General features: G+C 40.8%; 2 protein-coding genes, 1 long non-coding RNA gene and 1 other non-coding gene across 8 annotated transcripts in view; 2 read left to right on the top strand and 2 right to left on the bottom strand.

Moving 5' to 3' along the window:
• The window catches only part of KIF23 (kinesin family member 23), a 48,436-nt gene extending 39,405 nt beyond the window's left edge, over positions 1-9,031 (top strand). For 2 of the 5 annotated variants that reach the window (XM_059696932.1, XM_059696923.1), the window contains 8 exons: positions 425-598; positions 858-1,037; positions 1,306-1,617; positions 4,741-4,971; positions 5,835-5,917; positions 6,340-6,418; positions 7,226-7,296; positions 8,521-9,031. In XM_059696932.1, the coding sequence (XP_059552915.1) occupies positions 425-598; positions 858-1,037; positions 1,306-1,617; positions 4,741-4,971; positions 5,835-5,917; positions 6,340-6,418; positions 7,226-7,296; positions 8,521-8,536 (1,146 nt within the window). In that variant the 3' untranslated portion in view covers positions 8,537-9,031. The remainder of the gene's footprint in view (positions 1-424; positions 599-857; positions 1,038-1,305; positions 1,618-4,740; positions 4,972-5,834; positions 5,918-6,339; positions 6,419-7,225; positions 7,297-8,520) is intronic. The other 3 variants (XM_059696947.1, XM_059696938.1, XM_059696955.1) reach the window with 2 other exon arrangements.
• On the bottom strand, positions 293-18,644 carry LOC132235131 (uncharacterized). Its single transcript, XR_009452983.1, has 3 exons — positions 18,517-18,644; positions 7,392-7,479; positions 293-1,570 (listed from the first exon to the last, which is right to left on the bottom strand). It is a non-coding gene; the product is annotated as an uncharacterized LOC132235131 (long non-coding RNA).
• On the bottom strand, positions 17,146-17,252 carry LOC132223714 (U6 spliceosomal RNA). The gene has a single exon (XR_009450510.1). It is a non-coding gene; the product is annotated as a U6 spliceosomal RNA (small nuclear RNA).
• A 97-nt stretch (positions 18,645-18,741) lies between the features above and the next one.
• Positions 18,742-21,173, top strand: RPLP1 (ribosomal protein lateral stalk subunit P1). The gene is made up of 4 exons (XM_059696984.1): positions 18,742-18,956; positions 19,611-19,685; positions 20,741-20,858; positions 21,051-21,173. Exons 1-4 carry the CDS (start codon positions 18,885-18,887, stop codon positions 21,128-21,130), a joined length of 345 nt encoding a protein of 114 aa, XP_059552967.1. The 5' UTR covers positions 18,742-18,884; the 3' UTR covers positions 21,131-21,173.
• The last annotated feature ends 3,863 nt before the right edge of the window (positions 21,174-25,036 follow it).

Genomic DNA, 25,036 nt, shown 5'->3' with positions numbered 1-25,036 from the left:
CCTGGGCCTGAGGCAGTGATAGATATAGAAAAAGCAACATCTTCCTCCAACATTGACCAGCCTCCACTAGCACAGGCCCAGTGACTAGACTTAGGGCCAAACCAAGCAGCAGTCCAGTGTTTGGGAATTCGGACTTAGGATGACCTGGCTGATAAGAAGAATGAAAAAATATTAGGCCTGATTTTAGGGGAAAATAATTTTTACATTAAATCATTTATAACTTCATCTTTCGGTGTGAGGAACATGTTTAAAAAGTTGTCATTTCTAGGAATTAAGGTAGTAAATTCAGGTGAAATTTTAGAGGAAAATGCTTTATCCATGATTTTCTTTCCACAATTCTGCTTGCCATAAACAAATTATAAAAGACTGTTTTAGAGCTATATATTTACATACCAATTATTGAACATAATGGTCTGCCTTCCAGATTGAAATTTTAGAGAAAACAACTACTATCTATGAAGAAGATAAGCGCAATCTGCAACAGGAACTTGAGGCCCAGAATCAGAAACTTCAGCAACAGTTTTCTGACAAACGCAGACTAGAAGCCAGGTTGCAAGGCATGGTGACGGAAACAACAATGAAGTGGGAGAAAGAATGCGTGAGTGTCATCCCTCTGCTATCGCAGAGACGGGTGACTTATTTCAAATTGTAGTGTTTTGAATGACTACCTGGGTTAGGGTTTTGGTGGTGGTGGCAGTAGTTGCCTATTCAGTTCATTCCTTTCTCTGCCCTTGAAATTCATTAACATGAAGTGCAGTTACCTCAGGAAGAGTTGGAGCACTATAGTTTGTATGACAGTGTTGCAGTCATCTGGCGGACGTGTATAGTGTACATATATTACCATTGATAATCCATAGGAGCGCCGAGTAGCAGCTAAACAACTGGAGATGCAAAATAAGCTCTGGGTGAAAGATGAGAAACTGAAACAACTGAAGGCTATTGTTACTGAACCCAAAACTGAAAAGCCAGAGAGACCCTCTCGGGAGCGGGATCGAGAAAAAGCTGCTCCAAGATCTGTTTCTCCATCGCCAGTACCTGTAAGTTATTTGTAGTTGTGTAGTAACTTAGGGATAGGTTAGGTGACTGTTTTTATGAGAATCAGTTTTTTGTTTTATATTACTTATATTTCTCAGACATCTATTTAATTGTTTTTAATCTAGTATAAACACAAATTTAGTATAAAAATGTAATAATTTAGTACAAATAATTATAATGTTATCTTCATGTGTTAAATTATAGAAAAGTAATGAATTCTTTCTCTCAGTTTTTCAGTCTTGCTCATTAATTTCTTCTCAATTTTTTTAGCTTTCTGGTAACTCTATTGCTCAGATTTCCAACGGCCAGCAACTCATGAGCCAGCCACATCTACATAGGCGCTCTAACTCTTGCAGCAGCATCTCTGTAGCTTCCTGTATTTCGGAATGGGAGCAGAAAATTCCTTCGTACAACACACCTCCCAATGTCACATCCATTGCAAGGCGTAGGCAGCAGGAGCCAGGACAAAGTAAAACTTGTATCGTGTCAGACAGAAGGCGAGGGATGTACTGGACTGAAGGCAGGGAGTTGGTTCCTACATTCAGAAATGAGATAGAAGTAGAAGAGGATCAATGCTACAGGGTTAGTGCCAGTGTCATTTTAAAGCATTATAGCAATAGAATTTAATCTTGTGTTTTTATACCTTGGTTCAGAAAATTCGACAGAAAGGTGGGTGAGGTCCATTATAAACAAGGTCTAATTTTTATATTAATTTGAAAGATAAAATCATCCCAAAATTGAGGCCTAGCTCTTGAGCTGAAAAAGCCTGGCCCATGTGGTTCAATTGGTTGAGCATCATCCCATGCACCACTAGGTCACTGGTTTCATTACTGGTAAGAGCACACACTGAGGTTTCAAGCTCAATCCCCTGTAGGGGGCATGCTGGAGACAGCCAGTCAGTGTTTTTCTCTCTTTCCCTCTCCCTCAAAGAAAAAAAAGATTTTAAAATAATAATTAAAAAACACATTTTTTTAAAGTGCCTGTGTTCAGTGAACACGGTCAGTAGGGCACATGCCGGAGTAATCTGTGCTTTTTAGTTGCATAAGCTAATGAGCATGTGAATATGAGTGTCATAGCACATTTTCTGATTTTTTTTTTAATATTTTCTTGTTGATTTCAAAGAGGGAGAGAGAGAAACACCTATGATGAGAGAGTCATTGATTGGCTGCCTCCTGCATGCCCCCTACTTGGGATCGAGCCCGAAACCTGGGCATGTGTCCTGACGGGGAATACAACCATGACCTGGTTCATGGGTTGATGCTCAACCACTGACCCACACCAGCCGGGCTCCAAATTTTTTTTTCTTATGGCTTCTTCCCAAGTTAGGTTTTTTGCTGCTTTTGAACTTTTATTTTTTTAACTTTTACTTTTTAAAACTATCTTTCCAACTTTTATTTTGAAAAATTTCAAACTCAAAGAAAAGTTGAAAGAATGGTACAGTATCTTTTTTTCCCCTTACCTACACGTACCAATCGTTACTTTATATAGATATGTAAACATTTTTTTCCTTGAACCTTTGAAAGTAGTCAGACTTCATGATACTTCATCCCTAAGAATAAGGACATAATTCTTTATAACCATAATCTTTATCACACTAAAGAAAGGTAATATTAACTCTGAATAAATGTCCTCTGATATATAGTTCATGTTTACATTTCCCCAGTTGTCCCAGTAATGGTTTTCCTGTTTTCCATGCATGATTCTATCAAGGTGAATGCTTTGCATGTGGTTGTTATGTCTCTTTAATCTCTTTTAATATATAGTCCTCTGCTCTTTTTTTTATTTTCATGACATTGACTATTTTGAAGAGTCCAGGCCAGTTATTTTATAACTACTGAAGGTTTGCATGCCTAATAAATTGCTTTTAATCTCAAGACCTTTATTTCAATTTACAAGGGCTCTGCCTCAATCAAGGGTGTTTAAATAAATCCACATTTATATTTTCTTCTTAAGGATTAAGGTAAAGTTTCTCCCTAAGTCTGAATAAATGAACCAAGTTACTAGTGTGAACTTACATTTAGTAAAATCTTAATATATAGCTCTTTTAAATTTTTTCTTCTAAACAAATTAATCTTATAGTAACTATTTGCCTTTGATTTTTTTTTTTTAAGTCTCTTAAGTTCTGTTCTTTGCAGGTACTGCTTTAAACCTTTTTAGGGAGCAAATGATGGTGACTGGTCTTTCTGATCAACTCTAGTAAATCCCCTTTATTTCATGAAAGCTTATGGACAAAACTACTCATGGTTTGCTTATGCCTGGTCAACATTAATTTAACACCTAATTTGGCTAGGAGGTATTTAAGAGGATTTACTAGAGATACTTGAACTTATCACTTGAAATCAAAATCTCTTAAGAAGTGCAGCAGAAAAGTTTAGGCTAGTATCTATGCATTTAGGTTTGTTGGTCAAAAATTATGTCCTGTAGGTTGAAATTATACTTCAGTAAGGATGAAATTTTAAATATCATTTATTTCATAAACTGTAGTAGATTGTTAAGGTCTGTCATCTTTCTGAAGCTTGTTTCAGAATACATTTATTACTAAATGTGCTCAAGAAAACTATCACTTTTGCTAAATGTAGATCATGAGAGCCAGACTATCTAAGAATGGAAAGTTTCCTGCTTGCTGTGAAGCTTGGCGATCTTCTGGGACAAACTATATTGGCCGTGTTTGATACTGTCATGATATAGCACTAGTGCTTCATTTGTTCTAATTATACCGGGAAAATACTTTAGTGCTCTAGATACGCATTTTGAAATTGGAGCCCTCATACTTGACGAGCTTGGAAGGGTTTGGCCTGTGGCACACGGTTTCATTTGCTTTCAGTTTTACAAACAAACAATTGGCAAATTACCAGAGATAACTCATTGTTTCAAACTATTAACTATGTCTTATATGATGTTTTCTCAGACTGAATATGCTCAATTTAGCTTTTCCAAACTTACATGACATTTGACTTGGAAGCAAATAGTTTTTCATTATATGATAGAGAATGGTTTGACATTATATTATCTGGTTCTTGGAACCATTTATGAAATGTTTGGGGGGTGGGGATATGTTATAGCCATTGTTGTATTTGACCTTTTTTAATGAACTTCTGTTTAGAGATTTTAAAATTTCAGAAGTACTTTATTTACATTCATTTGCTCATTTTATACATGGGGTTCTTAATTTTACCTTATGATCTTTAGCGTTTTGTATTATACAGGCCAATCAGCTTTTATTTTTTTTGTCTTTGTATAGGCATGTTTTCTCTTTTATTTAGAGATCTATGAAATGTTTAGGCTTTTATTGATATTATTATTGAAGCTTTTAACATAGTTGTGGGCCTAATAGATTACCTCACAATAACAAGCACAAATACTGGGTTTTGATCAAGAATATGAAATGATTTTGTCTTGAATACTACCTACACAGGGAAGACTAACAGCGTTACCAGAATTTTTCCTTCCGTTCTTTGTTGAAAGGGAAGTTCCTGGTAGAATGTATAATATACAAGCTGGTGTTAAAAGATGTTTGTTGGTTTTGTGTTTAAATTCAAAGAGGACATTTAAAGCATTTGAATAACATATTTAGCTTTTGAAAAAGTTCATGCATTTGTTTTATATTGTCAGCAACTAATGTAGCCAAACCTGCTGCACTTCTAATAATACCCTTAAATTAATTCTGGGTTATGCTTGTTTCTTGATTCCTTTCAACTTGATCAGAACGCACCACCACTTCGTCTCCGACACAGACGATCACGCTCTGCAGGAGACAGATGGGTAGATCATAAGCCTGCCTCTAACGTGCAAACTGCAACAGTCATGCAGCCACATGTCCCTCATGCCATCACAGTGTCTGTTGCAAATGAAAAGGCACTAGCTAAGTGTGAGAAGTACATGCTGACCCACCAAGAACTAGCCTCCGATGGGGAGATTGAAACTAAACTAATTAAGGTAAAAACAAATTTGTACAGGAGAAAAAAAAGTCAACAAAAATCCATTTGTCCTTCCATTCCTTCGATGACACACAGGCAGTGTCTGTCCACTGGGACATAAATGGGTATATGATATAATCTCTTTGTTACAAAACTAAAGTAACTGCTTAGGGTTTGAATCTGTTAAACCAGGTCTAAATTTGCTTTCTATTTAATGAAGTTTAGATTCTCAGGTTTGTTAGAGGAATGCCAGATTTATTATGTACTTTTAATTAATGTGTATTTTGTTTTAACCCCTACTTGAAAAGTAAACCTAAACAAAGAACTACCTTTGCTTCCTGTCAGTTCAAGATAAAAAGCCCACATTAAAATTTGACCTATCAAAATTACTTAGTATTGAGCTACCCAAAGCCCTTTCTTGTCTGTCTATAGAAGAATTTCCCCCTGAATGTAGAGTCAATGAATTATCAGGGAAGATGAAAAAAAAGTTGTAAATTTCAAATTCAATTTAGAGGATGGTTCTAAATTATAACTATAGTTTCAAATAAGACAGTTATTTGAATATGAAGGGGATGGCACACCCAGAGAGAAAAGTATAATGCCTTAGAACATTCAGAAACTTCTTGATCCTAAGCATAGTTTTTATAAGTTGAATGAAAAGGAATACTATTTTCTGCAATTAGAATGTTACTGATTATATCGCATTGGACCTCTTGTTTAGTGAGAGAGCTGTACTCAAATTTCTGAAGTATTTTAATGTACAGGCCCAGCAGTCCCAAGCACCATCTGGTTTTGTGATTGCAGTATCAATTTAAAGTATATCTGTATGCTTATCATTTGGATGTATGAAAGTGTAATGATGACCTTTTTTCTTGGCTCTAGGGTGATGTTTATAAAACAAGGGGTGGTGGACAAGCTGTTCAGTTTACTGATATTGAGACTTTGAAACAAGAATCACCGACTGGGTGAGTTAGCATCAAATGTGTCCTTTAGAGGACTGTCGTTTTCTTAGCTGCTCATTCTCCAGGAACAGACTAGCCCACCCGTGGGCAAACTACGGCCCGCGGGCCGGATCCGGCCCATTTGAAATGAATAAATCTATTGAAAAAAAAGACCGTACCCCTTTTATGTAATGATGTTTACTTTGAATTTATATTAGTTCACACAAACACTCCATCCATGCTTTTGTTCCGGCCCTCTGGTCCAGTTTAAGAACCCATTGTGGCCCTCGAGTCAAAAAGTTTGCCCACCCCTGGACTAGCCTGTAAAAGGGAATTCTGTTCTTGTTCTCTGAAGAACTGTAGTGATATGTCCCCTATTTCTAATGTTTTGTGTTGTTAGATATACAACAGAAATAATTGTTGCATCATGTTTCCCCTTTCTCCAGTCGAAAACGAAGATCTTCCACAGTAGCACCTGCCCAACCAGATGGTGCAGAGTCTGAATGGACCGATGTAGAAACCAGGGTAGGGGTAAAACTTAAATACTTGTCTGCTTAATAAAAATTAGGGGTGTCATATTTTAAGCCCCACAGCTGTAGCTTTTCATGCTCTTTGGAGTAGCTGAGGTCTGATCTCACATTGCCAGTGCAGCCCTGTCTTGAACCATAAATACATAGGTCATATAATAATGTTGAAGTTGCATCTTATTTATTGGTCATGTCGCATAATAAGGTTGTGTCTGTTTGGTTAATTCTTGGTACCAGAAATCCTATACATGTGTAGGCACCTGATTTTTTTTAAAAGTCACATTGGAGCAAAAAGGGTAGATAATTACTACTATTACATATTTTTTTGTAAATCAATCAAAAATATATACCCTTTTTTTTTTGTCAGATAGGCAAAGGTATTTTTGGTATTGCTGCAGAATTTTAGTAATTAGCTTGTGTGCCACGAGATGAAAAAGGTTGAAAATTGCTGCCCTAGGATAACAAGAATTCACTTCAGATGGATGGGAATCTCTGAAGCAGAACTTTGCTGTGGAACTGTTGTTCCTAAGAAGAGGCTCATATGGGAAGTTGGGGGCCAGGCAAGCTGTAGCCACTAATTTCTCAAGGAAAATTACTTGGATAATCTCTAAAGACCATTCCAGATCATAGTCTTTGTGGCCTATGTGAAATAAGCTGCAAGTATCTGACTGGTATTTTAACAGGTACCTGTGCTGAACTAGAAAAGCAAGGTGGATTTCACCTTGATGGAACCTATCTAAACAGAATTGTGTTTTATAGACTCTGAGGGAACTGATCTTTTCCTCTTCTGTAATTTTCCTATCAGTGCTCTGTGGCTGTAGAGATGAGAGCAGGGTCTCAGCTGGGACCTGGATATCAGCATCATGCACAACCCAAGTGAGTATGGGTAATTGGGCCCTGTATGTTTTCCAACAGCACCCTCCTCCCTACCATCCACTTCTTTTCAGAGGACATAAGTGGCTTTTGCTTACCCCTTGGCGTACCTGGGCCCTACTGGAAGAGTGCAGCAGGCAGCAACAGGGCTGAGGACCTTGCAGGGCTTGATAAGAGCACTTAGAGCTGCAAGAACAGAAGGAGATGGAAGATTGGCTCACTCTTGTTCATATTCTGCCAATGGTCAAAGCTTTTAGCGGCTGAACTGAGATCACCTATAAGGAGGGGAGGTTAAAGGCTTTTGTCAGGGATGATAGCTCTTCCTGTAATTCATTCTTTCCTAATGTGCCTCTTGGTCTTGTTACAGCAATTAAGTGTTCACTAAAGTAAAACAATGGTGAAATTTATAGGTTTGGAAAGGAATCATACTTTCCCTCTTCTATTAAACACATATCCAAGAGTCTTGGGTGATCTCTAAAGACCATTCCAGATCACAGTCTTTTTCCATATTAGTAAAACTCCTTCTTTTCAAATATCTACTTAAATTTAAGTCCACGTGTTCATATTTAACACATGTATTCCTTAGGCAATATATAAAATCGCTGTAGCCGAAACCGGTTTGGCTCAGTGGATAGAGCGTCGGCCTGTGGACTGAGGGGTCCCAGGTTCGATTCCGGTCAAGGGCATGTACCTGGGTTGCGGGCACATCCCCAGTGGGAGATGTGCAGGAGGCAGCTGATCGATGTTTCTCTCTCATCGATGTTTCTAACTCTCTCTCTCTCTCTCCCTTCCTCTCTGTGAAAAATCAATAAAATATATATTAAAAAAATAAATAAATAAATAAAATCGCTGTAACAGGATAAAGATGGAAAGACGTCCTGTTTTTTAAGTTTAATACTAGATAAGCATAGTTGGTAACGGTTATTTGCTTTCTCAGGACTTGAATATTTCCCATGATAAAACCAGGAATTATCTTTTCTTATTATTCTTTATTGTTAAAAGTATTACATAAGATTCCTTTTTCTCCCATTGACCTCTTCCCAGCTGTCCCCACCCCCCAGCACATGCCCTCCTCCCCCAACCCCCCAGTCTGTCCATTGGTTATGCTCATATACATGCATGCAAGTCCTTTGGTTGAATTATTTTAAAGCTCTCCTAGAGATTAAACTGCCCTGAATGTGAAATTGATAGCAAAATTCAACACTAAATGCTGTTCTTGCATTTTAGGCGCAAGAAGCCATGAACTAATGTCTCGGTAACGAAAGAACATTTTCATTGTGTTGGTGATTTTTCCAAAACCATGCCGGGAGAAGTCCAGCTTTGTAGACTCTCACAGACCTCAGATACATTATGCACTGGCCTAGATCAAAGATTTCCCAAAGACATCTAGGATTCAACAAACTTTTTATATTATACGCCTTGCCATATTTAATATTAACAGCAAAGAGAGACCCTCTTTTCTCATTGCCGTATGGACCTTTTTAATAATGATATTTTTTTGTATATTTCTTGTATACTCATAAACTAATTCGTGCAAGTGTTTGTCTTGAGTGATTAAGGAAGAGGATATATAGATCACACTTTCTTTTATATTGTGACTTTTCCAGCTCTTGCCTGAATATTTCTTAAGGTTTTATAAACAAAACAAATGCTGCTACTGATTAGCTGCAAAAATGCACTTTAGACATATTGGACAATTCAAACTTTCAAAATAAAGACATCAGTGACTGGCTCTGGCCATTGTGGCTCAGTTGGTTGAAGCGTCATCCCATATACCAAAAGGTGTGGGTTTGATTCCCAGTCAGGGTACATACCCAGGTTGTGGATTCAATCCTTGGTCAGGGAGTATGTGGGAGGCAACCTCTCAATGTTTCTCTCTCTTCCTCTCTCTAGAGTCAATTTTTTTAAAAAGTTTTCTTAAAAATCTTGAAGGAAAATGCCTTTTTTAAAAAATGGCAGTGACTGGCCACTACTAAAACCATTTTAAGAACTTATTTTGTATGTACATATTTACTTTCTGCTACTTAGATATGCCAAAAGAATTGAAATAAAAAGCACTAAGAAATGCAAAGTTGTGTGCCCTGCCCAGGCCGGTGTGACTGAGTTGGTTGAGCATCATCCCATGCACCAAAAGGGTTACTGGCTCAATTCCCGTCAGGGCACATGCCCAGACTGGAGGCTCAATCCCTGATGAGGAGGCAGTCGATTCATGTTTCTCTCTCCCTTCCTCTCTAAAATCAATAAAGACATTTAAACAAAAAGACTATACAAAGTTGTGTGATAGTCATAATACATATTTCCAGGATCTACCATTGTGCCTTGCATTTAGTTGGCCTCATTTGTGGAATGGATTTAAAAGTCTAGCCCTAGCCCTAGCCGGTTTGGTTCAGTGGATAGAGTGTTGGCCTGCAGATAGAAGGGTTCTGGGTTCGATTCCAGTCAAGGGCACATACCTTGGTTGCAGGCTCCTCCCTGGCCCAGGCTCTGGTCGGGAGAGTCCAGGAGGCAACCAATCAATGTATTTCTCTCACATCGATATTTCTGTCTTTCCACTCTAAAAATCCATGGAAAAATATCCTCCCCCAGCTGGTTAGGCTCACTGGATAGAGCATCAGCGTGCAGAATGAAGGGTCCCAGGTTCAATTCCAGCCAAGGGCACATGCCCAGTTGTGGGTTCAATCCCCAGTAGCGGGTGTGCAGGAGGCAGCAAATCAATGATTCTCGTTGATGTTTCTATCTCCCTCTCACTTCCTCTCTAAAATCAATAAAAATATATATTTTTTAAAAATGTCCTCAGGTGAAGATAACCAAAATAAAAGGGAGACGGGGGGGGGGGGGGGGGGGGCCTACAGAAGACCTGAAAATACACCTCTCCCAAGAAGACATACAGACAGCCAATAGATATAAGATGTTCAACCTCACTGGCAATTAGGGAAATGCAAATTAAAACTACAATGAGTAGTTTTACACCTGTTAGAGTGGCCATTATCAACAAGATAAGTGGTGGAGGGTGGCAAAAAAGGAACCTTCATTCACTGCTGGTAGGAATGTAAAATGGTACAGCCACTATGGAAAGCAGTCTGGTTATTCCTCAAAAAATTAAGAATTGAGCTACCAAATGACCCAGCAACCCCACTCCTGGGTATATAACCAAAAAACTCGAATCGCTTATTCGCAAAGATATACACACCCCTATGTTCATTGCAGCATTATTCACGGTGGCCAAGACATGGAAACAACCAAAGTGTTATTCGATAGAGGACTAGGTAAAGATGTGATATATATATAGATAGATAGATAGATAGATAGATAGATAGATAGATAGATAGATAGATATGCATGCAATGGAATACTACTCAGTCATAAGAAAGGATGAATTTGCAACAACATGGATGGATCTTGAGAACATTATGCTAAATGAAATAAGTCGGACAGAAAAAGCTAAGAACCACATGATTTTACTCATGTGGGACATAAAACTGAAACATGAACACAAACAGCAGTGTGGGGTTGCCAGAGGGAAGGGGGTGAGGGGAAAAGGAGGTCCTAACAGGTGACAGGAGAAAATTTGACTTTGGGTGCTGGGCACATGATGCAATATTCAGATTTCATAACACAAATCCACACGTGAAAACTATGTTCATGTTGACCAATGTCATCCCAACCAATTAAATAAATAAATAAATAATGGAGCCCTAGCTAGATTTGCTCACTAGTTAGTGTCAGCCCACAGACTGAAGGGGCATGGGTTCAATTCTAGTCAAGGGCACGTACCTCGATTTGCAGCCTCAATCCCCAGCCCCAGTTGGAGCACATGCAGGAGGCAACAAATTGATGTGTCTCTCTCACATCAATGCTTCTCTCTCCCCCTCCTTCCACTTTCTCTAAAAATCAATGGAGAAAAAAAATATCCTTGGGTGAGGATTAACAACAAAAAAGTGGGATGAATTAAAACACTAGAGGTTTCTCTCACATAGGGGCTACTTGTTTTAGGATACAAAGAAATAGCTTTGAAAGGGGGTGTTTCTCCTGCCAAGAACCAGGAATTCACCCCAAGTCAACATTCATAGCCTGCTGGTGTGCCATGCTCATAGGCAATCCTTAACACAGTGTTTGACCTGGAATTCCCCCCCCCTCCTTTTTTTTTTTAATTAATTCAGGTGACTTACCGAAGCTTCCAGGTATGAAATATTTTAATTCTTGATACTATACATAACTTAAACCCGTATATAAAAAATAGTGACATCAGTATCATGGCAGCATGAGTCCCGTTTTTTCTCCCCTTTTACTTACAACTAACTGGTCACTCATATCTGTACAAAAGTGTCTTTGCTCATTACACCAGGACACCCAAGAGATTTCTACCTTTGCTGCTTCAGAAGTAGGTGGGCAGGACCTGTGGGGGGCGGGGGGGGGGGGGGGAGGAAGGGCTTCGGATCCGAGGGAGTCAGTAAGCCTGCCCCACCCCCACTTGCAGTGAAGTGGGGTTAGGAGGGGAGCGAAACTGGAGAGTGCCAAACAGGTGGACACACAGGGAGATAGAGAATTTGTGGAAATCCAGCCAACCTCATGGGAGAACCAGGCCTGTCATCAAATGGGATAGAGATCAGCTTGGAGGCAGAGGAGAAGTAACTCAAGAAGTCAGCCATCCTCCCCAGGAGACAGGGTAACAAGCTGGGCTTTCACCAGCAGTGACAACAGCTACCTTTGTCACAAAGGAGGTAGAAAGAGAAAAGGATTGAGTAACTGACCATGGGGCTGGGACTGAGGTATCCATTTCTCCTCAGTAGCAGGAGTAACTGAGGAGGGATCTCCTGACTGGGTGGAAGGAGAGGAAAGGGAAGGCAGTTTACAAGGATAATAAAGTGTATTGAAAAAACCTTAGGGTTTCAGCAGGAGTCTGTGCAGGAGCCTCTCCGAGTACCCCCACTGGAGGATTCCCCTCCTGGGCTGTGGGCAACACAAAGCCCCAGATGCTAACCCTGCACTTCCCTTAACTCTACTCCAGATTTTTCTACACCAGCGTTTTTACACTCCTTCCCCAGGGCAGCCAGCCCCAGAGCCAACTCAGGAAAAGAGGAACCAGAAACGAGCTATTCCGCCACCTTCTGGAAAATAAAAGGAGGGTTCCTAATTTCCAGTCTTGAATTGTAACAAGGTGAACAACTAAGAAAGATGTGTGCTATTTCAAATGCAACAGCAGAGACACATGTTGTCAAACACCAGGAAAAATCCTGGTAATATGGTATCGCAAAAATGAAAATGATCACTCTCCAGCACCTGAACCCAAATTAACAGAATATTATGATCTAACTGATAAAGAATTCAAAATAGCTGAAGAGATTCAATGAGCTACTAGAAAAGTCAGAAAGGGATTCCAAAGAATTTAGGAATAAAATTATTGAACAAAAGGCATTCTGTGCCTAAGACTGAAATTTTTAAAAAGAAGCAGACAGGGCGGTGAACACACAATACAGTGTACAGATTATATGTTGTAGAATTGTGCCACTGAGGCCTGTAGAATTTTCTTAACCAGTGTCACCCCAATAAGTTCAATAAAAGGAGGGAAAAGCAGACAAATTCTGGAGCTAAAGTGAATGAATGAAATGAAGAATGCATTAGAGAGCTTAGGGAAAAGGGCAGATCAGATTTTTAAAAAAGCATTCTGGCCGGGACCGGTTTGGCTCAGTGGATAGAGCGTGGGCCTGCGGACTGAAAGGTGCCAGGTTCGATTCCGGTCAAGGGCATGTACCTTGGTTGCGGGCACATCCCCAGTGGGGAGTGTGCAGGAGCCAGCTGATTGATGTTTCTAACTCTCTATCTCTCTCCTTTCTTCTCTGTAAAAAATCAATAAAATATGTTTAAAAAAAAAAAAAGCATTCTGACTTGGAGGACAGGAATTTAGAAATGACTCAGGAAAGGAGAGCAAACTAAGATTTTTAGAAAATGAACCTTACAAGAGCTCTATGATAATGATGAGAGAAACAAATATAAGAATAACTGGTCCAGAAGGAGAAGAGAGGGAGAAGGGAGCAGAGTGTGCTTAGAAAAATAATAGCTGAGAACATCCCAAACCTGGGGAATAAATTCAACGGACAAGTCTAAAAAGCTAATAGAACACCTTACTCTCTCAATGCAAAAAGGCCCAGCTGGCATGGCGCAGTGGTTAAGCGTCGACCTATGAACCAGGAAGTCATGGTTCAATTCCTGGTCAGGGCATATGCCTGGTACCTGGCTCAATCCCCAGTGGGGGGTGTGCAGGAGGCAGCTGATCGATGGTTCTCTCTCATCATTGATGTTTCTATCTCTTCTTCTCCCTCTCTGGAATCAAGAAACATATTTTTTAAAAATACTGTCTCCAAGACACATTATAATGAAACTTAAAAATCAATGGTAAAGAAAAATATATTAAAGACAGTCAAGGAAAAAGAGAAAGTAATCTACCAAGGAGCCTCTATTAGGTTATCAGCAGGTTTCTCAGCAGAAAGTCTACAGGCAGGAGAGAGTGGAATGACATACTCAAAGCACTGAAACATAAAATTGCCAGCCAAGGACACTTCCTCTGGCAAAGTTATCCTTCAGATATGAAGGAGAAATAAAGGCTTTTCCAGACAAACAAAAACTAAAGGGAGTTCATCACCACAAAGCCTGCCTTGCAAGAAATGCTGAGAGTTATTCAAGCTGAAATGAAAAGACACTAATTAGGTTCAACAGTGAATAAATCATCGAAACAGAAAATCAAGGAAAGGAAATTGAAGCACGCTCTAGAACAGCCGTGGGCAAACTATGGCCGCCGGATCCGGCCCATTTGAAATGAATAAAACTAAAAAAAAAAAAAAAAAAGACCGTACCCTTTTATGTAATGATGTTTTACTCTGAATTTATATTAGTTCACACAAACACTCCATCCATGCTTTTGTTCCGGCTCTCCAGTCCAGTTTAAGAACCCATTGTGGCCCTCGAGTCAAAAAGTTTGCCCACCCCTGCTCTAGAACAAATGGACTTAACAGACATAAATAGAACATTCCATACAGCAGGAGCAGAATACACATTCTCCAGTGCACACAGAATATTTTCCAGGATAAATCATATAATAGGGCACAAAACAAATTGCAGCAAATTTAAGAAGACTGAAATCATACCAACTATCTTTTCTGACCGCAATGGTATGAAACTAAAAATCTACACGAGGAAAGCTGGAAAGTCTAAAAATACGTGGAAGCTAAACAACCAATAGGTCAAGAAGAAATCAAAGGGAAGTAAAGAATTATCTCAAATCAAATGAAAATGGAAATACAACATATCAAATGATATGGGTACAGTAAAAGCAGTTCTGAGAGGAGAGTTTATAGTTATATATGCATATATTAAGAAATTCAAAAGATCTCTAATGAACAACCTAACTTTACACATTAAGGAATCAGAAAAAGAAAAACAAGGTAAGCCCAAACTTAGCAGAAAGAAATAAATAATAAAAATCAGAGTGGAAATAAATGAATAGAAAAAAGAAAAGCAATAAAAAAGGATCAACAAAACTAATCGCTGGTTCTTCAAAAAGATAAACAAAACTGACAAGCTTTTAACCAGACTAAGAAAAAAAAGGACTGAAATAAGTAAAATTAGAAATGCAAAAGGAGACATTACAACTGATACTACAGAAACACACAGGAACATAGAGACTATGAATAATTATATGCCAACAAATTAGATAACTTAGAAGAATTGGATAAATTTCTAAAAATACACAACCTACCAAGACTAAATCAGGAAGAAATAGAAAAATCTGATTAGACCAATAATAAGCAAAGAGATTGAATCAGTAATGGAAACCTCCCAACAAAGAATACCCCAGGACTAGACAGCCTCATTGGCAAATTCAACCAAACATTTAAAGAATTAACAGCAATCTTTCTCAAATCTTCCAAAATATCGAGGAGAAGGGAGTACTTCCAAACTCATTCTATGAGGCCAGCATCACCCTGACACCAAAGCCAGATAAGGACACCACAAGAAAACTATAAATCAATATCCCTGATGAATACAGAAATAAAAATTCTCAACAAGATATTAGCAAACCAAATTGAGGAACACATAAAAAGGATTACATGCCATGACCAAATGAGATTTATCCCTGGGTTGTAAGGATAGTTCAACATACAAAAATCAGCCCAGCCTGCGTGGGCTGATTTAAGATACTTAGGAACCAACTTAAAAGCAATATATATACTAGAGGCCCGGTGGACGGGTAGGGTCCCTAGGCCTGGCTGGTGATCAGGGCCAATCGGGCTTTCCTTCCCCTGGCTGCCAGTTGCTGGCCGGAACCTTCCTTCATTTCTTGCCACCCCCTGGTGGTCAGAGCAGTTGAACTCTTGGTTGAACTCCCAAGGGGACAATTTGCATATTAGCTTTTTATTATGTAGGATATTGTTTTTAAGTATGATCCAGCAATTCCACTTGTGAACATTTATCTGAAGAAAATAAGAACAGTAATTTGAAAAAAAATGTTCATTGCAGCATTATTTACAACAGCCAAGGCCTGGAAACAACCTAAGTGTCCACCATAAATGGATGGATCACTATATGTATAAGTGCTCTATATACAATGAAATGTTATTCAGCCATAAAAAATAATAAAATCTTGCCATTGGAGACAACATGAATGGACCCTGAAGGCATTATGCTGGGTGAAATAAGTCAGACAAAGAAAGAGGAATACTATAAATAGCGTAAGATCTCACTTATACCTGAAATCTAAAAGAAAAAGAAACAAAAAAATAAAAAATAAACAAGCTCATAAATACAGAGAACAAATTGGTGGGGCTGCAGGTGTTGGGGGTGTGAGGGTGGAGATAGGAAGGGGATGCAGAGTAGAAAAGGGGTGTGGGGTAGGGGTCGTGAAATAGGTGAAGGGGTCGTGAAATAGGTGAAGGAGTCAAACGGTACAAACTTCCAGGTATAAAAATAAATAAATCCTGGGCATATAATGTACATGGCGACTATAGCTGACAATACTTAAAAGCAGTTGCAAAGAATAGACCTTAAGTCCTCACCAAAGCAAGAAAAGAAATTGCTTCTTTTGGGCGGGAACCATGATCTTCCAGTGATTCACCAAAATGACTAACACAAAGGGCAGGAAAAGAGGCACCTGCTATACGTTCCCCAGGCCTTTAGAGAACGGGGAGCTGTTCCTCTGGCCACATACACGCGTATCTATAAGAAAGGTGATATTGTAGACATCAAGGCACTCTTCCAAAAGCAAATCCCCACAAATGTTGCCGTGGCAAAACTGGAAGAGTCTACAGTGCCACCCAGCATGCAGTAGGCATTATTGTGAACAAGTTAAAGGCAAGATTCTTTTTTTTCCCCTTTTAAATTTAATTTATTGGGGTGACACTGGTTAAAAGTATACAGGTTTCAGGCACAAAATTTTACAACACACCATCTGTACACTGTATTTTATGTTAACCAACCCAAGTCAAGTCTCGTCCATCACCACTTATCCCTGCTATACCCGCCTCCACCCTCCCTAGCCCCTCCAGCAAGCACCACATTGTTGTCCGTGTAAGGGCAAGGTTCTTGCCAAGAAAATTAATGTACATATTGAGCATATTAAGCACTCTAAGAGCTGAGATAGCTTTCTGAACCGGGTGAAGGAAAATGATCAGAAAAAAAAGGAAGCCACAGAGAAAGGTTCCTGGGTTCCACAGAAGCACCTGCCTGCTCCACTCAGAGGAGCACAGGTGCGAGAAGCAATGGAAAGGAGCCCGAGCTGCTGGAACCCATTCCCTATGAATCCACGGCATGATAGGTGTAAATAAAATAAAAGACCTCTGTATTGATTTTTTTATTTTTTTTAACATGGAAAGCTTCATGAATTTGCATGCCATCCTTGCGCAGGGGCCATGCTAATCTTCTCTGTATGTTTCCAATTTTAGTATATGTGCTGCGGAAGCGAGCACTGTATTGATTCTTTAAAAAGAAAGAAAAAGCCGTAACCGGTTTGGCTCAGTGGATAGAGCGTCGGCCTGCGGACTGAAAGGTCCCAGGTTCGATTCCGGTCAAGGGCATGTACCTTGGTTGCGGGCACATCCCCAGTAGGGGGTGTGCAGGAGGCAGCTGATTGATGTTTCTCTCTCATCGATGTTTCTAGCTCTCTATCTCTCTCCCTTCCTCTCTGTAAAAAATCAATAAAATATATTAAATAAATAAATAAAAAGAAAGAAAGAAAAAAATAATAACTATGTGTGGTGATGAAGTGAACGGAATTTATTGTGATCATTTCACAATATATACAAATGTTGAATCATTATGTTGTACGCATTAAACGAATATAATGTTATATGTCAATTGTATCACCATAAGAAATGTTTTAATACCCTCAATATAAACCAAAAGAGGTTTTATTAGCTTCAAAGGACAAAAAGTGCAATACAGCACCGAACCAAGCAGCAGTTGCAGCATGATCTTTAGGCGGTTTCAAGGCATTTCCACCCAATCACCGGGTGCCTTAGTTATAAAAATTGAAGGAAGACAAAGTTTACTCATAATCCCCAAACCCATCCCTCTCCGCACTCACAAGAAGGCGCTTACATTGGGATTCCAGGTTCCAGATCCAGGCTCCACCGCACGCTGTCACCTTAGACGAGTTACGGGGTCTACGCCTTAGTCCATAGTTAATGGCGATTAACAGCACTTAGCTCTTAGGCTGTGTGAACATTAAATGAAACCTTGTAGCCCAGTGGTTCTCAACCTTGGCTGCACATTAGAATCACCTGGGAATCTTTTTAAAATCCTGATTTCTGGGCCTCATCCTCCGGAAATTCTGTTTCTTTGTTACGGAGTGGGACCACAACATTAGTCACAAAGAAACATAATTTCCGGAGGATGAGGCCCAGAAATCAGGATTTTAAAAAGATTCCCAGGTGATTCTCATGTGAAGCCAAGGTTGAGAAACACTGTTGTGGCGTGTGGCTCAGTGTTTGGGGCATAGCAGGCGCTCAAACGCCACCTGCTACCGTAAACCTGCAAGCTTCCTATTTCCTCCTCCGTTCACTGGCCTCACCTGAGACGCTGCGCTAAGACCCTGGGCTAAAGGCGGTAAAGTAGCGCTGCCTCCAGCGGATGGTGGTGCGGGGCGGGTGGGAGGGGGGGGCTGGGACGTCATTAAATGGTTCTCTAAGCAGTGTCACAGCAGCAACGGTGCTTAGGGTAACGTCCACTTACCTAGGTAACCTTTTCCCTAAAACTATGACTACTGTCCACGAGTCCTGGGCTTCGCCAAACCAGTGGAGTTCCTCGGCACTTACAGGTTCCTAGCCACTTCTTGAACTCGGGTCACGCCTTCTGCGCAGGCGCCTCCAGTGGGTCGTCCCGGGCGGCCCCAGCCCCGCCTCTTCCGCCAGGCGCGGGCGCGGATTGGTCCGCGTGGCCTGCATAAGTCCCCGCGCGCAGGCGCGCCGCCCCCTTTCCCCCGCTGCCGGTAAGGTGCTCGGTTCTTCCGAGGGAGCTAAGGCCGCGTTGGGGTGAGGCCCTCACTTCATCCGGCGACTAGCACCGCTCCCGGCAGCGCTCGCCCAGCACTCGCCCTCGCCATGGCCTCGGTCTCGGAGCTCGCCTGCATCTACTCGGCCCTGATCCTGCACGACGATGAGGTGACGGTGACGGTGAGTGCGGGCCCGGGCCCACGGCAGGGGCGGCCCGCGGGCGGCAGACTTCCCCGCCTTTCCAGGCCTCCTGTCCGGCCCTTCCGGCCGTAGTCCGGGCCTTGGACGCCTACTGGGCGGCTTTGGGCCGGCGCCCGTCAGGTGGCCCCACGTGCGAGTGGGCCTGGGGCCTCGGCCACGTGCCGGGTGCGGTCGGGGCTGGATTACATGTGCGACTGCGCGCTCTGGCCGTGAGAACTTGTATTTGGAGAAACTTGGGCAGCGCGTGGGCATCCTGATCCGCAGCCAGTTATACATCATTTTGAATTCTTTTGGTTGTCCTAGTAGGCCCTGTATGGTGTGGAGGAGAGCGCGTGAGCTCTGCTCCACCTCCCAGCCTTTACTCGTAACTTAAAATAGCGAGACTTGGGCACATTCCCAGCCCGTGAAATGGCAGCGATGAACTCGCCACACGGGACCAGATGGCATTTCTGTTACCGTGACGGCCCAAAGAGTGTAAGAAAGGGTCCTCTTAAACATAAGATGCAGGTGAAATAGTGAGACTGGGTAAACATGGCTAGGTACACACGTTTTGAATGATTTCTTTTCAACCTTTTGGAGACATCAGAACGCTACGGTTTGGTCTCTGATGGGTTGTCATTTTATCTGTTTCAGGAGGATAAGATCAACGCCCTCATTAAAGCAGCCGGTGTGAACGTTGAGCCTTTCTGGCCAGGCTTGTTTGCAAAGGTAAGGTGATGGCGGCAACCTGATTTGGAGGGGTAACTTTGGGAAGACCTACTGATTACTAAGGCAGGTGTTCATGCCAATATCCAAAAAATAAATAACTCTTAAGTGATATTTCCTTATTGCTATTGTGTCTGTCTTGATCTCAGATTGGTTTCTCTTTTCTTCTGCTTAGAAACCATGGTAAAAGAATTAACCAGGTTTTTCCTTTAAAAGGGCCATCCAGAAGATAACTCCCATGCTATTACAAGCAAATCCTTCTAGTATGATAGCATGCTTTAATGGAAATTGGGTGTGGCCTTTTAATGTCCGTTTACTGTGTGTTAGGAGATAAAAGACAAGACCCCCTGCCCAAGGAATTTGGCTCTGGCTGCCTTCCATTCTACAGGTTACTGAGTCTCTAGCAAGTGAAGCTTGTGGGTGCTAACTATTCACCTGTGTCCTGCAAAGAGCTTTGAAAGATTGAAAACATTGTACCTCTATCATCTTCAATAAATTTCCCAGAATTACTTAGCAGTCTGAAAAATAAAATTCACTGTTAAGAGGAGACGTGGAACTGGGAAAAACCCTGACTTAAGGAAGCTTGAGTGTTAACAAGTTAAACCAGCATTTTGGGGCCAATTTTCTCGTCTATAAAAGGAATTCAGCTAGCTGTACCTTACTACTTAAAACATAGCAATGCAGCTATGAGATTTACAGCTTGAAATTTTTTGTGATTGCTTATTTTTAGTATAGCTGTGTGGGTTGTTAATGTTTTAGGGAATCTGAATAGCAGACAAGCTGTCACTGGCAGACTCCAGCAAAGGAGAAGGAAGAGAAATTTATGTATTTTTATACTAGAAGCTGATGCATGAAATTCATGCAAGAGTAAGCCTTCCCCCAGCTGCGGCACCTCCCCACCCGGGCTTCCCAGTCTAATTAGCATATTACGCTTTTATTATAGATAGTGGTGGGGGTAGGTCACTGTAAGTTCAAAGGGGTGGTACTTTTTTTCCTGGGTGAGTATTATAACAGGGACAGAACTGAGCACTTAACCTCTGTATGCACTTGTGTTGCAGGCTCTAGCCAACGTCAACATTGGGAGTCTCATCTGCAATGTAGGGGCTGGTGGACCTGCCCCTGCAGCTAGTGCTGCACCAGCAGGAGGTCCTGCCCCCTCCACCGCTGCTGCCCCAGGTAGGAAACTAATTAGAGACAAAATTGCCCTTAATTTACAAAGAGATGATGTCTAGCAATCCCAAAACCAGAAGAAACGTAGTTTGATGAGGGAAGTCTGGGGTATTTTGAGCATGTAAGTTGAAGGGCCTATAGCTCTTTGGAGTTCAAAATAAAGGTGTGTAATTTACCTTTTTTTTTTCTCCTTTTAAGCTGAGGAGAAGAAAGTGGAAGCAAAGAAAGAAGAATCTGAGGAGTCTGATGATGACATGGGCTTTGGTCTTTTTGACTAAACTGGCTCTTTTGTAACACGGCCAATAAAAGCTGACCTCTATTGCTGTTGGGCTTGCTGATTGTGCCTGTATAAAGATGATCTCACTTCTTTAATGCTGGCTTTCAAACTTTTTTGCTATGACACAAGCTAGACACTGTACAAAGAATGCATCTAATATTGCAGCATTGAGAACTACATGTGGGGAGTAAGGATTATGATTTACAGGATTTGTTCCCTGCACATGAATAAGAGTCCAAGGAGAGGGTCCAGACCTCAGATTTAGAAAGTTTCTTTGCTAATTCCCAAGCACAGTCCTGGCAGTTAACAAATGTAGCTTGTCAGGGTGAGGGGTAAGACTGAACAATTACCTAAAGTGGGAATGGGTTGGCTGCTTCCCACATGTGCCCTGATGGGGAATTCAGTGCACTGGATGACCGAACCACACAGGCCAGGTCTAGGCTCACTTTTAAAAATGCCAAGGCACCATAGGACTTGGATTTGTAAGACATGGTATATTCAGAGCACCTATGATGCACTTGGAACATTCTGTTCTTACCCTGTCTGTCTCTATTAGTGAGATTCAGAAGTTGTTGAAAAGCAGGACTTACTAGTCTTACTCTCCAAAATAAGATGCATTAGGTGTACACAGAAAATGTTTGGTAAACAATTTAGGAGTTTGAGAAAGGGGGAAGGCACAATGAGTAAAAGAATAAGTTAAATTTTGCAGTTTCCACATGTGAAGCAGTGAGGAATGCTTCTCAAAGATGACTGATCCACACCACATGCTAAATGCCACTTAATAACTTTCACCAGCTAAAGTCAGCACTGCTAATACAAATGTTACTCTGCACAGCAATCCCATGGGGAGACCCCATGTCAGGTAAGTAGGTCATAAAGGAAAGCACAGCATGTAGAACAACTGAAAATTAATTGGCAAATTGGGATATTATATGCCCTGGCTGGGTAGTTAAGTTGGTTAGAGCATCCCAATGTGCCAGGTTGCAGGTTAAATTCTGCCGCATACAAGAACCAACCAATGAATGCATAAATAAGCGGAATAACAAATTGGTGTTTACTTCCAAAATTTTTTTAATTGGGACATAAATATACAGTTATCCAAACTAAATACAACTGCAAATGATCACTACAGCAAGACTCATGTTAATATGGCCTAGGGGTGGCTGGCTTTTAAAACATCTTTCAATATAGTAATCTAATAGAGTGAAAAACCTTTGGAAAGAATGATGATAATCAGAAGACCCACATGTGTACAAGTGCTAACGTTTTCATATTGAATAAAACCGACCAGTGCCACCCATCTTTTAGTTCTCTGAACAATGATATAAAGTTCTGAAAACTTAATATCTTTTCCCTAGCTGTTTTGGCTCAAACTGAAGTCCTGGGTTCGATTCTTGGTTGCAGGCTTGATCCCAGGCCCCAGTGGATGTATCTCACATCAGTGTTTCTGTCTCCCCCTCTCCCACTCTAAAAATCAATGGGAAACATGTGAGGATTAACAAAATACCTACTTCATATTTGGGAATGAACAGAGTAAGTGAACATGCCCATCAATGCTGGCATGTGATACTTCCTTTCCGCATAAGTTAACCAGAACCCCGGGTCCAGCAGGCCTAAGTCTTATGTTCCTCAAAATCATCCCTGCCAACCTTCACAATCAGACACTAGCTTTGGTTACATGACTGGTTTCCCACTTCAGATTCTTTACCAAGCATACTTCCTACTGTTTAAACAGTTCCATTGTTCTTAAAATTATCCTAAAAACACTAACGTCCATGGCTGGCTAGCTAGCTGACTCACCCTTTTAATAGTCCTGTATCAGCAGGAAGCCAGGATTAGGTGCAAAGGCTCTCATCCCTCCCATGTTCTGGAGAATTTTAGGAAAAGACTGCAGAAGGCTCCCTGACAAACCATCTATGAACAACTTTTTAAAAGTCCTAATTGTCACTGAATGTGTTGCACAGTGTTGGATAAGTAAAAAGAAAATCTGAAGTTCCTGTCAACGGTTTGACTTTTTCTGCTTCTCAGTTAAAAAATGATAGGGAGAGAACCACATGTAAAATTTTATTTCAAATTATAAGAAAATATTTAGGAAGTTAGAGGTAGAAGTGAGCCAGCTGGGCTGGGTAAACTCAAGAAACAAGTTGCAGGGGCAGAAGAAGAGCCCTTGGAATTCAGGAGAGAGAAAGGCAAAGGAAATGTGCCTGGGGGTGGGGAGAAGGGGAAGGGCAAGGCACAGATGTCCTCCCAAAAAGAAGAATGCACCCACATGTGAAATTTTAAAACTACCTTTTGGAACAGATAAACACTAATTAAAATGGAAGAATTCAAAATAATTATACAACAAAGCAACTTGGCATATTGTTACAAATTCAAATAAAATACGTCAAATCCTTGCTCCCTCATAATTTGAAGGAGCATATACAGTAAAATTCTGAAGGAACAGTGTGAGCCAGGTGATTAGTGATTTGGCTGGGTAGCAGCACTTTATAGTTTAGAAATAACTTTCACATGCTTTCCCATTCTGAACTTCACCATTTCAGTAACATAATTAGTGCTGTTTATAAACAGGTATGTCTCAGTGGTATTGCATGATCAGTCTAGTCCACCACAATAAAGTGATTCAAAATATTTTTGCTGGTGGTGCCTTGCCTTCAATTTTTGTTGTTGTTCGTTTGCCTTCAACTTGTAAAAAATACAACAGCTGCGAAGTGTAATAAAGTAAAGTGCAATAAAAATCAGTATGCCTGTATCAAGAAACTTGCTCAGAGTTTGAGTGCCAGGTTCACACAGCTAATGTAGGGCAAAGCAGGGCCTGCTTCCTACCTTAGTTGTCTCACTTCTGCCATGTCATGGTGTCCCCTCTACAAAAGTACAGTAATGTACTTTTGTAATGTACAGTGACCAGCCCTTGATTTCATTTCCTGTCACTTTACAAGCCACTTCTCCCTCATTATCTTTGCAAACAAGCCTGGGTAATTACGCATGAGGTGGACATGGATTGCTTCAAGAGAGCACTAATATTTTTAACTCTTCTGAAACAGCCAAGAGACATTCCTCAAAGTCAGATCACAGTTACCACCCAGCATGCATCTTGGAACTTGGATTATTCAAATCAGACTCAACAATCTTTTGGAACACTCATGTCAGGACACAGGGTCAGGGGCCACCACATATGTTCACAGAACTGAAATAGTTATGGATTTCCAAAGATCTCCCCAGGTTCTATTCAAATTAATTAACTGAAGCTTCCAACCTTCTTATATATTTTGAGGGTTGTTATGATGTCCAATTAAAATAAATGTTTATCATTCACTTTCCAGATCTTTGCACTGCTATCCTCCCTCTCTCTGGGCCATTGACTACCTATCCCAGTTAAATTCTACTTTCAGCTTTAAGAAGCCCACATCGGGCTCTATTAAATGTCTGTGTAAGTTTCCTGTACCACTTCTTAAAAGTAGATGTGTAGCCCTGGCCCGTGATGTTATTTCCTTTCTGCATAAGTTACGGTGTGGCTCAGCTGGTCGGAGTGTCATCCTTTAAACAGAAAGGCCACGGTTTGGATTCAGGTCAGGGTACATGCCTAGGTTGCGGGTGCGATCCCAGATTGGGGCATGTATGGGAGGCAACCAATAATATCTATCTATCTATCTATCTTCCCCTTCTCCTCTCTAAAAATCAATGAACATGTCCTCGGGTAAGGATTTTAAAAAAGTAGGTGTGTAACTATGTGTTTGTGATAGTTCCTTTAATTATCTTTCTCCCTCTCCACATGGTAAGTTTGGGGATCAGGGCTGTTTTGCTCATCTGTATCTCCAGTACTTACCACCATGCCTGGCTCATTGTTGGCGTTCAATATATACTTTATCCGAGTCCAACCTCTCCTTTAATCGTGAGGAAATAGGGC

This window comes from Myotis daubentonii, chromosome 1 (genome assembly GCF_963259705.1).
Source record: "Myotis daubentonii chromosome 1, mMyoDau2.1, whole genome shotgun sequence".
NCBI classification, from domain to species: Eukaryota; Metazoa; Chordata; class Mammalia; order Chiroptera; family Vespertilionidae; genus Myotis; species Myotis daubentonii.
This window is presented reverse-complemented; position numbering and strand designations above follow the sequence as displayed.